General features: G+C 45.5%; 1 protein-coding gene across 1 annotated transcript in view; it reads right to left on the bottom strand.

The window, feature by feature from the left end:
* LAMB1 (laminin subunit beta 1) overlaps positions 1-916 on the bottom strand; it is a 74,362-nt gene extending 73,446 nt beyond the window's left edge. Inside the window, exon 1 of the mRNA XM_049641327.1 lies at positions 602-916. Within this exon, the coding sequence (XP_049497284.1) occupies positions 602-638 (37 nt within the window). The 5' untranslated portion in view covers positions 639-916. The remainder of the gene's footprint in view (positions 1-601) is intronic.
* Between the last annotated feature and the right edge of the window lie 14,402 nt (positions 917-15,318).

The raw sequence follows: 15,318 nt of genomic DNA, 5'->3' as shown, positions 1-15,318 counted from the left end.
GGGGTCCCGGGCGCTCGGTTGGGGGCGAGGTGGTGGGACTTGCAGGGGACGCCGCTTTCCCGAGCAAGGGGTGAGTGAACAGTCCCTGTGGCTTTGGAGTGGCTTCAACGCTTCGTCATTCCAGGGAAGCACCCGGCCCAGCTGTTTCTGGCGCCATCCGGGGGCAAACAGCGATGGTTAATTGAAGCCACATGGCCCCAGTCAGTTCCCAGGACTAAGCCTGTGCTCAGCTTGGTCACTTGGCTGGGAAAAGGGCTCCAGGGGAGTCCCCCGCGGCGAGCCCCCCAGCCCATCCCAGGCAGCCTGTCCCCCGCCCCCCGCAGTGGAGAGACCCACGGTGAACACGCCAAAGGTGCAAAGCCCGAGCAGGGGCCGCGGATCCCCAGTTCTGGGCACCCAGCCTCGGGGATGCGGGTCCGCGGCAATCCTCGCGCGCAGTCCTCAGCCGCCACGGAGGGCGCTGGCGTTTAATCCCGGGGCGCGATTCCCACCCCAGCCCCTCTCCCGCCCCCCGCCCCCAGGCTCCCGCGAAGCCGGGTCCAACGGCTTGTGGGGTTTCTTCCCAAGCCCACTCCTCTCCCCACCGCCGCGGCGCAATTACCTAAGAAACTGAAAGCGAACACCTGGAGCAGCCCCATGGCCGGTCCCTGCACAGCCGAGGGGACACGGCGAAGGAGGGTAGAACGCACCCGCCGAGCCGCCTGCCCGCTTTCCCCGTCTTCCCTTCTGGAGAGGTGGAGGAAAGAAACACAAAAAGAGAGAGCAACTGTTCAGAGAGAGGAGAGGGGCCCTTCCATTTCCTGCCGCTCCCACGGAAGCGGGGGGTCGGAGGGGAAAAAGCGCTCAGCCACTATGTCCTCCTGCCCGGGCGGTGCGAGCGCTCTCCCCGCAGCCCCGAGCCCAAAGAAGGGAATTAGAAAGTTTAGCCTTGGGAGGAACCGGGGGAGGCGCCTCCGCTCATGCGCACACGCAGAGTAGGGGCTGAGGGGGCGGGCGGCCACCGCCGGGGGGAGGGGGTGAGGTCCGGGTCCCACCCTCCCGGGGCGCCTCTTTTGTTTTAAGGCCGCGCCTGCGGTGGCCGCGGGCGTCAGGCTCTCCCGGTCTCCGGCGGGGCCACCCCGGGGTGCGCATCGCCTGCCGGAGCGCGGGGGGGCGGGAGGCGTCTGGGCTGGTGGCGGAGGTAGGTGTCGGGATCGCGGCGAGACACCCCCACCCCCTCCCCGGCGGGACCTACCGCGCACTCGGGCGTTTACATTTGCAAGGGGTGAGTCACGAAAGGGTACCCGGGGCCACAAACTCCCGCCCCGAGCGCCCGGGAAAGGCGGGTTAACCCTTTAGAAAGAGGGTCGACCTGTCAGGTTTGTTGCCTTACAAAGAAGGGAATCCGGGATCGCGAAGCTTGGGCTGGACGCGACGTCTCTAATGTCACCACGCGAGGCGACGAAACTGCTATTCCCTAGGCTTCCTTTGCGCGCACATTTATTCTGGACCTGCCACCCAGGTGGCCACGGCATCGAATTGCCCGTTTAATTCTGTTTTAAAAAAAATCTACTTACCTAAATCCAGACGATGGCTCTAATTAAGGTCGTTTCTCCATCGACACTATTGCTGGTGAAGCGTGTTTCCCATCTCACCGTGACAGGGTTGATTCAACCACGAATGAGACCCCCTTCAGGGTCTCCACAAAGCGCCACCTGGGCAATTCCAGAGAGGAACTCTATGGGGAGAGAGGGCTTCTAATGGCCTTGTGTGCGACCTGTCTGGTTGAATAAGGGGTAAACAGAGCTCGCCCACGTCCTGGGGGCTGGGGAGGGGGGCGGGAAGAGAGGCAGGCGGCGGGACTGCCGCCCTTCCAGTGAACTGGCCCAATTCTGCTGCCTTAGCAGTGGATGGATGGAGTCAAAGCTGGGGTTTGCGCAAAAGTGCCCTGAATAAGGGGAGTACAGTTAGTTGGTAGTCCCCGCAGGAGATTTTGCTTGCTTTTAATTACCCCAGGGAGAAGGGTTTAGTTGGTCAGCTTTTAACTTAGCTGCAATGAAACAGGACCCAGGGAAAGTTTAATCATTAGACCACAAAGTAAAGCTGCTTTATGGGTTTATAAACCTCCTTTCTGCTGAGGAAGGCAGGAGCCTCAGGTCTTGGTGATGCATTAATTATTCACTAAATCAGCACTTGCCCTGTTGCAGCCTCTGGAGATTTTTTTGCCTCCAGCTAACGTCCAGGGTCCTTGGTGCTGGCTGGGCAGCCCTGAAAACACAAGAGAAAGCGGGTGCTGTTGTGAGGGTTTAATTTTGCAACGGAGGGTCTTCAGAGCTTAATTAAAAAACATTCAGAGGCAAATGCTTTTCCCCTTGTTGAGCTCTTAATACCCTGGGTCAAAGTTGCTTATTAGTTTTTTATCCGTACGTACTGCAAGCATCATTCACTTCTGCCTCTTTCACAAGACCTCCCTGCTACTCAGTGGTGATCATTTTCCCTGGTCAGTGTCTTCTCATAGATTGCAAAGAGTTACCTACAGCCCTGAGGCTCTCACCTCATTCTCAGGAGTAAACATTACTGAGACAGTTAAGAGATTTGTTGAGTGGTTTGTTTGGGGGTTGTTTTTTTTTTTTCTTTTTTGTTTTTTTAACATGTGTGTGCAGGGGCTAGTGTATATAACACACCTTCACCATCTGACCACTCCATTGCTGAATTTGTCTCCATTCCCTGTCCTGGAACGTACTTTTGTCCTGGAAGCATGTGTCTTCCTCTGACCGGCTAAGCACAATGCTCTCACATGCAAACCTGCTCCATTTCCCCATCTTAAGGGAAGAAAACCAAAACCCTTCTTTATGCTATATACTCTCTACTCCTTTATTCCGTTTGACTTCTTAGCCCAGGTGCTTGAAAGGATAGTTCGCACTTGTGTTTCCAATCGGTTTCTCCTTCATCCCATTATAACAGAACTCCCATCTCCGCCACTGGTCTCAGTGATGACTGCTGGCCCTCCAACTGCCAAGTGCAATGGCCGTTTTCCCTAGTGGAACTCTCTGTGGTCTATCTCCCATGACCACGCGCTTCTTTTATTTTTTATTTTTATTTTTTAACATTTGTTTATTATTGAGAGACAGAGACAGAGCATGAGCAGGGGAGGGGCCGAGAGACGGGGAGACACAGAATCTGAGCTGTCAGCACAGAGCCTGACGCAGGGCTCGAACTCACAAACCGCGAGATCATGACCTGAGCCGAAGTCGGACGCTTAACCAACTGAGCCACCCAGGCACCCCGACCACGGCCTTCTTGAGACTTTTCTTCCTTGACTTCCAGGACACCATTCCAAAATTTCCCCATAGGACTGACTCGCTCTCTCCCATTTCTCTTTCCTCTCTCTTTCCCTTAAACATAGGGTGCTCCCAAAGGTTTTGTCTCCAGCTTCTCTTCCTTCTATAACCATTCTCATCTGTGACCAGCCTCTCCACCACCTTCACCTTGGTCCTCCCTACATCTGTAACTCTAGCTTCTACCTTGTTTGGAATTTACATCCAGTTTCTAACAGCCTACTGAATATCTCTGCTTTGATGGCCCATAAGTACGTGTGCTGCAAAACCTAAGTCACCTCCCCATCCATCCCTCCTGGAACAAAATGTGTTCTTCTGTTTCCAATTTCTGTTATTGGCCCCATGATCCACCTCTGAGCTCAAGACGAGCCTGGGAACAAGACTCGCTATATGATTTGCAGGGCCCAGTGAAAAAGGAAAAGGAGCACGGGGATGCTTTGTTCAAAAATTAATGATTTCAAGATGGTGACAGAGCAGTAAACCTAGCCCGGGACCCTTCAGAGACTGTACACATCCTCCTTAAAACCAGCCCAGCTTGGGACTCATATTGGACATTAACATCTCCTTACCTCTTCCTATCACTAGCTCCTGTCATTTCTATCTTACCAGCAACCAGCCACCACGTTCCCTTCGCTCCAACCTCATCACCCTGCCTTAGTTCAGTCTGCCCTCGCCATCTGGTCTGAACCCTGCAGGAGCCTCCCTGGCTGCCGTTTTGATTCCAAACTCTCCCTTTCCGCTGGTCTAATCCTCCCTAACATCACCAGAGGGATTTCTGAGGCACCCCTTTGATCATGTCGTTCCCTTGTTCAAAAGCCTTCAATGGCTTCCCTCTGCCCATGTGAGCTTCCTGAAGTTCCCAACACAGGGCATGCTTTATACTGTGCCTCTCTGTCCCATGGACCCTCCTTGAGCTCATCAGTGTAGTGAACTACCACGCATCTTTGAAGCATCCACTTAAATAGACTTCGTCTCTACCCCCTCTCCACCCCCAACTCTGTCCACCAGCACCTTGTAAAAGCCTGTTCCGGCGTAAATGACATAACGCTGTAACTATTTGTTTATGCCCTTATCTCCACTAGACAGTGAGTCCAGGCCAAGTATTGAGCAACACCGATTTATGCACAAACGTTGCCTAATATGACATGGGCACGTTGTAGGTGCTCAATAAATGTTTCTTGAGTGGAAGTAAATAAAGACTGGACTCTAGGTTCTAAAAACTTCTTTAAATCTTAAATGTCCACTTTCTACCCAACATGAGTTTCTAGTCAAGTAGCAAAAGAAATATCACCAGACTGGAGTTCATTTTAGGAACACTTCCAAATTTTGCTCATGAACCAATTCTTCCTCTCTGATGTTACAAATGTAGGAGGCATGAATCACTCTTGCTAGTAAAGCTCATTGAGGCTTTACTCCTGCTGACACCACCCCTACCCTCTTATTCATTCCACACATGTACCCCCCTGTCACTACCTGCTTCAGCACAAGGCAGTCTTTTACTGGAAAGTTCTGCAGCATCTTGAATAGCAGATATGACTGCAAACTGTTGGCCGTTCAGTCTCAAAGAATGTGCAACAGTTGTCTCCCCGAGGCCTTGATTATTTGCTTGGAAAAACAAAGCAAAAACTGCTTTCAAGGTTATCGTCACAGTCTTAAAATGCCACTTATGGGTCTCGTTTTAAGTCCTGGATTGACAGCGTAATGACAAGGAGGTCACATTCTGGGCTTTGACCTTTAGGTTCTAAAACCTGGCTGTCTACCTAACTCTGCTCTCATGAAAAATACTAGATTTGGGCTGTTTTGAAAATTAGATTGAAGGGTACTTTGTGAGAATCAGTAATGAGCTCAAGAAGTTCCATGACCAGGAAAATTTAGAACAAATGTCACATGGCACTTTCTCCATCTAGTACCTCTCATAATATGCGGGACAGTAATTTGTAATTTTGTGTCAAATGCCCTTGCCCTCAGGGGCTCTCTGAGGGCAGGCACTGTGTTTTATTGAAATTTGTATTCTCATCCAAGGGCAGAGTTTTCGGTGTACAGAGTCACTAAGTATCTGCTTGTTGGATGAATGACTAAAACTGAATAACCGTTCCTTATGACCATTAAGGGAGCCCATAGGAATACCATCACCTTCTAGAATATGGAAGGCCTGAATCAGGCAGGGCGTCACAGCATTTTCAGTCTCAGACTATACAATAGAAGCTGCTATTTGGGCTTGTATTAACATCCCTTTGTCTGGGAACAGTCCCCAGACTCTCTTGGGGGGACTAGTCCTTTGATGTTGTCAGCCCAACAGAATTTGGATGGGGCTAATCCCTCCATGGGCTCCAGGCTAATCAGTACCCCTTTCTCTTCTTCTTCCCAGTGTTTGGTTCGGGGAACCCAAACCCAGTGTTGGGGATGGGTATACAACTCAAGTTTTCCAGTGAGGTGACTTCTGGGATTTTTGTGGGAGAAAAAAAGCGCTCTCTCCCTGGACTTGAAGTTATATGGATGGAGCTGGTGGCGGCTGGAGACTGGGGCTGACCACAGAGAAGAGCAGAACTGGGGGAAGCAATAGGGAAGATCCTTAAGTACCACCTTAGAATATCTTGATCCAGCTATGCCTAAAGCCAGCGGACATTCCCCGAGCCAATACATTTTTCTGGACATGTAGCGTCAGACTTACGAAGCTTTGTTGTTTGTAGCCTGAGATCTGGGACGTTTTTGTTTTCAATTGCAACATGACCTACTTTATCACGATCCAAGCAGACCCTTATCAATACGATCTTAAAAACAGCCGTCTGTCTATTCTTAAAGAGCTCAGAAGAAAGGTCACAAATGAGTACCCAAGTCTATATTTGAATGTTTTAAGGTAGTCACCAAAATAAGTATAAGAAGGTCACATCCATGCTTTTTACAGACTCTCTCAAGGCTGCATACCCATCGAACTTCACCTCCAGCAAGGGGGCCAAGAAGACACTTTAGATCCCAGCAGGGGTAGGGTGGCACTTTCTACCCAGAGATGCCTGTGAATTCCAAACGTCTTTCAAAGTTGTTTGTCTATATTTAACAAGAATGCCGTAGAAACATTCTAAGTGGGACACATTTTCAGCTATTTATTCTTTGTTTATGGATTTTAGCATCTGGTTGCTATCCTGGCACTTTAAAAATGAGTAGGAGAGAGATTAATGTTTGAGGTAAGGCTAAAGAGCCTTAGCAAAGCTCTTAAATTTTTTTTTCAAATTAGATTCATAGCAGGATTAACCTCGATGTAGTCAATTAAACATTTTTAGACTTGAATACTAGTCATGAACTAGTTTCATTTTTCTGGCATATCATATCTTTACCTTCATTCAAGAGTGTCCTGTGTAAGAAGGAGGGGCAGTAAGAATGTGAAAAACACAAGGGGCGCCTGCATGGCTCAGTCGGTTAAACATCCGACTTCGGCTCAGGTCATAATCTCATCATTTGTGTGTCCGAGCCCCGCATCGGGCTCTGAGCTGACAGCTCAGAGCCTGGAGCCTGCTTCGGATTAAGTGCCTCCCTCTCTCTCTGACCCTCCCCCTGTTTGCGCTCTGTCTCTCTCAGTCTCTCAAAACTGAATAAAAGTTAAAAAAATAAATTAAAAAAAAAAGAATGAAAAACAAAACTACTTGCCGTTCACATAGAATACAGTTTAAGACCTTTAAAAGTAAAGGTTTTTGTTTCTCTGGTCAGCTTTCGTCAACTTTGATAGTTACATTCACAAACATTTGTATAACTGGGAGTTTAAGAAATTATCACAACTATTTGCTCTATAAATACTTAAAAAAATTTTTCAGATGAGCTATGTGCTTGGACAAAATACATCGACATCCAAAATTTGAGGCCTGCTTTTTGTTTTAAAACGGTTGCTTGCTTGAAAATCACAAACATCCAATTGAGTAGAAGCTAGCACTGAGAGTTTGATAGTTGCATTTTAGAAACACTTTTAATTAAACTCAGTTCACCTCTTATGGAAATCTGCCTAAAACTGTATTATTTTTTCATGTTTATTTTCAGGGGAGAGAGACAGAGCCTGAGCAGGAGAGGGGCGGACAGAGGGAGACACAGAATCCGAAGCAGGCTCCAGGCTCTGAGCTGTCAGCACAGAGCCCAACGCGGGGCTCGAACTCACGAACCAAGAGATCATGACCAGAGCCGAAGTTGGATGCTTAATGGACTGAGCCACCCAGGTGCCCCCTAAAATTACATTTTAAAGACTCTTCTGAAAATTTTATTTCAGTTGGTGTTACTTCCCTTGGCTTTGTAAGGATGCTGAAATTTGGTCAATAGCCCGAGGAGGAGAAAAGGGCATTCTGTATTTTTTTTTTTTAACTCTTCCTTTACACTTTTTTAATCCAGATTCTGTCTTTCTCCATTTGAAATGTCCAGTTCACTTCCCAGTAAGTCCCTAAAGTCCTCACCACATTTCCCTAGGAGTCCCCAGTCACATGCCTGGCATACAGTAGGTACTTAGGAAATGCTTAGGGAATGAAAAAGCATTTATTTAACCTCTATTTTGAGCCCAATAAGGTTCAGGCAGTATCTTTGTACCAGAGGCTTGAAGGGATAGTTTAACCTACTCTCTTGCTGCAACCCTATCGCATAGTTCTAGGTTATTAATTATTACCTAGGGTGATCTGGGAAACTAGATTTAATTAGCAAGTTAAATGCTCTACCCATGGCTTGTACTCGGAGGGGATCCTGATTCCCAATCCGGTCTTTTCCCTGAGAAGATGGAACCTTTGATCTGAGGACGTGTCAGAAGTGATGGAAATGCTAGTTCAGAAGCCATCACCTCTGTCGTGTAGCACAGCCTTGCCTCATTATCCCCCACCACGATGCCCTTGGCCTTCTAGAAGAATTGACTGTACAACTGCGGTCCCTCTAGAATAAGCCCGATCTTCCGGAAAGAGTATTTATTTCATCAAGGCCGTCGCGCTTGAGGCTGCCAAGGCTGGTAATCAGACTTGTGAAGGGCAGCCCACCCAGAGGCGAGTGGCTGCATTTTTATCCCATCAGAAACAAGCCAGCACTCGGCCTCACTCCAGGGTTAGGTGCTATTTCACGTATCAGGCTGTTTGCCAGACAAAGAAGTTGGAGGATGTGTTTGCCCTTTCCGAGATGGCTAAATGGGATGCTGCTATTAACCTCTGAGTAAATGGTTTCTCTGTGATCCTATCTGGAAAACATGGAATACGGGGCTGATAATTCAGTCATCTACTCAGGACTTTTTCGTCCAAGTGCTGACCATCGCTGGTCAGTGGCCTTCGACTTTGGAAGCTCCAGTTGTCTACCTGGTTAGTACCTTAAGCCTTAGCAGCAACCTCTGTCTCATTCTTTAACATTTCTTGAGTAGTTTCTATGTGCCAATCACTGCTATGTACTAATGGTATATGTTCTACATTTAGAGAAGGCCAAGGCTGTCTTAAATACGTATACTATTAGCAAGAAGAGTAACAAGCGTTAAGGTCTAAGATGAAGAACGAACACCACAATGTTCTATTTCTATACACATATACATGTATGCATACATGAATAGGCAAAGTTCTAGAAAGTTCTAGGAAGAGGCGTAGCAAGATGGTGGGTACTTTCAGGGAAGGTACGGGCATTATGTTTGGGATGGGGGTTAAATAACGTTTTAACTTTTTGAATGATAATCTAATGTCTGTAGCTGGTATAATCAGACCAAAAAATTGTAACCCTAGGTTTTTGTTTGTTTTAGATATAAATGTCTGTTTTACTTTGAATACAGCATATGCTGAATTTGGGCTAAGTCTGGGTTTTTACCTTAAAATACAAATTCAAAGAAAGACCTAGGAAATTAAAATCCATTCTTTCTAGTCACCAATGAATTTACTAAATGAGACAACATGGCTCTTAACAAATTGGGACCATGTAAGTCACATTTCTATGCCTCGGTTTCCTCATCTGTAAAACAGGTACAAAGGTCACGTGCCTTAGCACACAATACAGGCTCTTCGAAATGTGGCCCCTTGTAATTACTCCCAATTCTGCATTCTGAGCTAGCAGCCTCTCACCCCCCAACAAGCTGTAGCCTGAATATACTCACCATTCGCAAAAGCTAAACCCTGGTTTTTGGCTCATCCAGTTCCTTCTGCCTGGAATGCCTTCTTGGTCTTCTCTGCCAAGACAGCTTCTACTTATGTTCAAAGTCCAGGTCTGATGGTACTTTGCACGTGGAACCTTCTCAGTTTCCACTGCCCAGATGCAATACTTGGACAGACACCTCTTGGAAAAGAGCTTTCTAGATTGTTCTGGACCAGCTGTGCCACACACAAGGCCAGGCGCCTCATCTCTTGCACTGTATCCCTAGCACCAGCACAGAGCACATCGCTGGTATCCGACGAATGTCCACCAAGCAGATTGTTAGCGTAGGAGATTTTCTGTGTTTGCTAAATTGTGAGTGCGTGGAGAGCATCCGAATTTGCCCAGCACTGAGCACAGAGCTCATCAGGTATTTGTTGAACGTGTTCATTCAATAAATGCCTGGATCTACGCCCAGTGTGCTTTCCGGGGAGAAATAATTCACAGGTAATTCTTCAGCCAGAATGAGTCATACCCAATATACATTAGTACTATGTATATATAGCACCATACTTTTCACCATTTCTGTTGACAGAATGGTAAGTCAACGTCCCCAGGTCTCACCGTGTCATCTGTAACGAGGTTCATAAGGGCACCAACAGAACTGATTGCTAGAAAGGTAAAAGCGTGCCTTTCCGGAGGGCAATCTGAAATATTAAATTATATATAACTTTGACTCAGGGAAAATATGCCAAATCATGCAGATAAAGAGGTTTACACTGTTGTTTTTAAATAAGAGAAAAACTGGAAATGACCAACCCCCTATTGATGATCATTTAGGTTAATTATGCTAGACCCCTGTAATGGAATACTAGACATTTCCCTAAAAAGATGCAGTCCCATTTTTAGGGCATAACTGGGAGAAAGTAGGCTCCAATTATGAAAAATAAATGTAATATATGTACATTATATTTCTTGAGGGATTAAAAAGGGAAACCATACAGGAATTGCCTACAGACAGCCCCAAATTTTAAATGATAGTTTCCCCTTATTTTAGGGTTTTCTCCGTAATGAACATGTCAAGGCTTTGTTCTAAAAATCATTTCAAAATTAGGAGAGTTTCCTGTGATCGCCTGCTCCAAAGTGAACTTTTATGTGCAGAAGTGAAGTTCACTTTAATAAACTCTGTAACCTTGATCAAAGTATTGCAATGTTCACATCCCTGAGAAAAAAGTCTGTCTTCTGCACAGTCAAAACAGAAGAGAAACAAATCAATCTTGCTGCTATCCCTTAAAAGATGCAGGTATTTGATACAAACTTGAGTCTGAGTAGAGTAGAAACAGTTATGGTCAATTTGCGTTTGCAATGTTAAGAGTAGCCAGGATTAAAATTCTTCTTAACTGCCTCCTTTGCTGTTAGGCTCCAAACAAAATATGGTAAACTGTGTTCACCGTTGAGAGTGGATTTTTTTTTTTTTCTGACAAAGACACATGTTTATAAATGTTTAAATCCTTCAGGTTGTCTGCATGTTGGAGCTGCCCTCCCAAGTGGATGGAGAGGAAAAATGGAATTTGTTATGGAGGAATTTTAGTATACCCATCTCTGTATATCTGCTGTATAGAATGCATGATGGTATGGTCTGAAGAGCCAAGAAAAGAACTGGGATCTTAAAAAGGAAAAATTGCCACTTCAAACATATCCTATCTAAATACATTCACTTTTTTATATTGGTCTGTAATAAAGTTTAGACTTCTTTCCAGATGAAAACAATTGTTCTTTTAATCCCCAATACGTGACCTTCTCCATTAGTATTTTGCTTTCCTAGGTGAGTCCTCATGCAGTATGGCCAACACAAAGCTAAACGTCAGTGTCGTAAAGATCCCCAAGTGTTTATCTTTAGATATGGGATGTTTATACAGCCTTTCCAAGCTTTGAGCTTCTTCCCATGGTACGAATCTCTGGAATCCTCAAACACTAGTTTGGCTGTTAGATTTTTCAGGCTCCATGAAACTTCCATTCCTGTTCCTTTCTAGAAAGTTCACAGTATAGTGATGCTTTTAATAGGCTCCATTGGGAGTCAAGGAAAAAAACAACAACTTGGGTTAAATATTCACTTTCACAGAGCTAAGAGTCTAGGTAGGAGTTTGGTTATTACAGAGTCCTGGAAATTGGTTGCATGTCCTATAGATGGACTATAGTAGTTGGGTTTGTTTTTCTACATGACCAAATGAATTTTGTTGAATACACACATATTGTAATAAGTTGTAGAAATAATACAACTTACTACTTAAAATCTGGCCTACCTCGTTATTTGTAAGGTACATTGTTGCCCTATTTTTAAAAACTACGTGGAAGGTTTGAGGACTGAAAAGAATTCTGTTGAATATGTTTGGTGACAACCATATGCTCCTTTAGTTGGCTGTTCTTAAAAGACCTACTAGTCCCACAAGAGGATACATGTTTGTTCACTAACATTAAGGATACAGTATTTCAGGGTACCTGGGTGGCTCAGTGGTTAAGCGTCCAACTCTTGGCTTCGGCTCAGGTCATAATCTCATGGTTTGTGGGTTTAAGTCCTGTGCTGGGCTCTGTGCTGGGAACACGGAGCCTGCTTGTGATTCTGTGTCTCTCCCTCTCTGCCCCTCCCCTGCTTGTGCTCTCTCTAAATAAACTTAAAAAAAATGATAAAATATTTCTATTTGGTGACCCATTTTGACTTTTGTTTTCTTTCTAGCAGAGTCACTTTTGGTGAAATAATTTCTAAGGCCATTTATATAAAAAGTTGTAGTCAATTTTAAGAAAATGTTCTACTGTATTTGATGGACTGTTTAATAGAGCCTAAGACCAGTTAAAAGAACAAGTGGTCTTGAAAGAGAGGGTCCAGGGACGCCTGGGTGGCTTAGTAGGTTGAGTGTCTGACTTTGGCTCAAGTCACCATGTCAACGCTCGTGGATCTGAACCCCACATCGGGCTCTGTGCTAACAGCTCAGAGCCTAGAGCCTGGAGCCTGTTTTTGGATTCTGTATCCCCTTCCCTCCCCCCCCCTCCCCAGCCCCCCCCCCCCCCCCCTCAAAAAAAAAAAAAAAGAGGGTTCAATAGAATGAGTATTGTCCTGGGATAGGTTTTCTATCACGGCTGCCTTAACATTTCTGTCAACTAGCTATGTGACCCCAGCTAAAGTAACCTCAGTACTCTTCTGAAAATGAGGGGAGAGGGGGAGGGAATTCTTTAAATCTCTTGCGTTTTGGCTTTCCTAAACCTTTTTCCTGAAGGAGAGGCAAGGTTGGAGAGAAGATCACATGCCACAGCCCCAGAGAGATGTCCGTAGCTAGCATCTCTAAGGGTTTGCCCAGTTCCATGTAGTACTTTTTGGACAGTCCTTTACAGGGAATACCTTCCACTGGTAGATTTTAATTTTTCTTTTTTACTGTAAATGTTTTGTGATCTATTTCCAAGTCTTCCCTGCAAGCAAGTAACCATACTAATGACTAGATTTTAATTCTTGGGAGGGAGAGCAAGAGAACTTTGCAGTAAACTTAGTCTATTACCAGCTGGTAAATGGGAGATAAAGTGTAGCCAGCCCTCTATTTCCTAGACTTCCGTGTTTGTCAAAGAAGTATGGAGGTATGTCACGTTAGACATGGCTATGAATCAAACAGCTAACCTTTAAAAACAAAAAGCACGTAATTTATATGAACATGAAGAAAACCATCTTCAAAATCCTGTGCATTCTGATTAATATGTTTAATTAGAGGCTGTGATAAACCTGTTTTGTGTCAAAGTTTGTTCAGTTAGCAGGCTGAGTCAGACAGGTTGGTAGGGCACAAGGAGCCCTCTAGAATGGCCACTCAGAGCATTTAACGAGTAAAACTAAAGATTATATGTAGTTTCAAGCTCTTTCCCAGAAGAGAAAAGCTAGATGCTGATAGATGAGCAGGTGTTAAGAGAAGTCATCCTTCATCTGCTTTATGTTGGAGGGAGAGGGAAAAAAATGCTCACTCGCGCGCTCTCTTGCTCTCTTTCTCTCTCTCAAGAGAAGAAACAGAACCTTGAGGGAAGGAAACAGGAGAGAACAAACGGAGCAGTCTTCTGGTAAATTGTAAGCAGGCATCTCTGTTCCTAAAAGCTTTAATGCTTATAATGGAAAGAGCCTGTGAAAACTTTGGTCACCAAAGTTTGTCACTTCTCTGAAGCAGGAGATTCAGGGCTGGCAAAGAACTTTCAGTGAGGAATATAAAGTGATGAAAAAAAACTTCTGTTCAGGTTTATTTTGCGGGAGGGGTGGGGATTGTTGGCAAGGGAGGAAGAAGAATGGGTATGTATGTGTGAGGGTTTGCACACAGGAGGGTTTGATTCAACTAGTTTGTTGAATGGCTAAGGATTACTGAGGAACCTAAGAATTGTAGCTGTCTTTACATAAACTTTGCATAAATCTTAAATATACATAAATATATAAACCTTTATGTTGTATAAATATATGTTTTATGAACACATAAAAATGTTTTCAAATGTGTTAAGGCTTTCTGCTTAGCCACTTAGCAGTCGCTTTTTCTATACAAAGCCTAATTGAATGCAACGCAAAGCTGTCCTTCATTTTGGCTCAGGAAGCTCTGCCTGGGAATTGTAGCTGTCGCCTGTCTGTGAGGCCATGACCTTCATTTGGGAGTGGTGCACTCCAATTTATGGCCCTGTGGCTTGGAAAATATCAACAATCTTGTAAACAAACATCCATGGCCAAGGAAAGGCGAGAGTGTCCAAATGCAGGGGGAAGAACCAGATTTGAGAGGAAAGAGCAGGGACCTTGCTTGGGGGGGGGGGGGGGAAGAGTTTTTCCGGCGGAGACTTTTTCCAGAGAAAGGAGGGGATTTTCAATAGCTGCTATAGGGTGTCAGTTACAGAGAGCGGGAGGGATGGGAGAAAAGGATTTCTTTTGTCCTATGCATGTACTCAATTCCCAGTGGACATTTTCCCCCTCTAAATATGGAGTTAAAGACTTGCATTGTTCTCAGTTACATTTTTAGAGGGGCCAACCCACATGGTAAGCCAGTTTCATGTTGCAGCGGAAAACATTTTCATTCAGGGATGGTCCGAGGACTGTCTGATTTGCAACAATTGGGAGTCGATTTATGGAATACGTAAGTGCACAAATATTTAGCATGTTTCACTCTGTGCTAAGTTCTATAAAGGCTATAGAAGTGGCTGAACATATGTTCTGTGTCCTCACGGAACTTGCTATCTGGTTAGATAAGGCTTATCAGCGAACAGGCAGTGTAAGAGGACATTTCAGAGAAAGTGTTTTCAGCTAGGCCAGAGAAGAGAAGGACTTTGGCTGAAGGGAGGTTTTCCTCACGGAAAAATCAGATTTGGCAGACCGACAACAATGGGACTTTCAAGAAAGCCAGCGCTCACTCTAGGAGCCACTAGAAAGAAGTAGGGGAGATGTAACATACATGGGGTGATTGACCAGAAGTAGGTCCTGAAGGATTTCAGGAATACCTTTCTCTTCTCGTAGCCCTTTCCCTTGTGAGTGACCGTGGGAGGCAGATCAGGTATAGTCATTAGCATTTCACAGCTGCAGGAAATAAGGACATGAAATTCAGAGAGGCTGTGAATCGTGAGAAGTCACGTAGGGGACAGGCCAGAATTTAGTCCACTGTCCCCATGCTGTGGGACAGAGAGGGGACTGTTGTAGCAGTCAGGGGAGGGTTTGGACTCCGCGAGTGTCCCAGAGATCCTAAAGGGATGTTGGTTCAGCTGTTTCACAGAGACCAAGGTCCTAGTGACATCACAGGAGAGGTTTGCTTTTCTATCTGGTACAAGTTCAAGCTGGCAGGTAGCCCACAGGAGCCAGGCATAGACAGCTGTACTGCACATGGTCATTGTGTCTCCCCTAAGCCCCAGGAGGCTGGTCTACATGGGCAGCATCAGTCTGATATCTTGGTTTCGC

Source organism: Panthera uncia, chromosome A2 (assembly GCF_023721935.1).
Source record: "Panthera uncia isolate 11264 chromosome A2, Puncia_PCG_1.0, whole genome shotgun sequence".
Lineage (NCBI taxonomy): Eukaryota > Metazoa > Chordata > Mammalia > Carnivora > Felidae > Panthera > Panthera uncia.
Note: the sequence above shows the minus strand (reverse complement) of the source record. Positions and strands in the feature narration are given on the sequence as shown.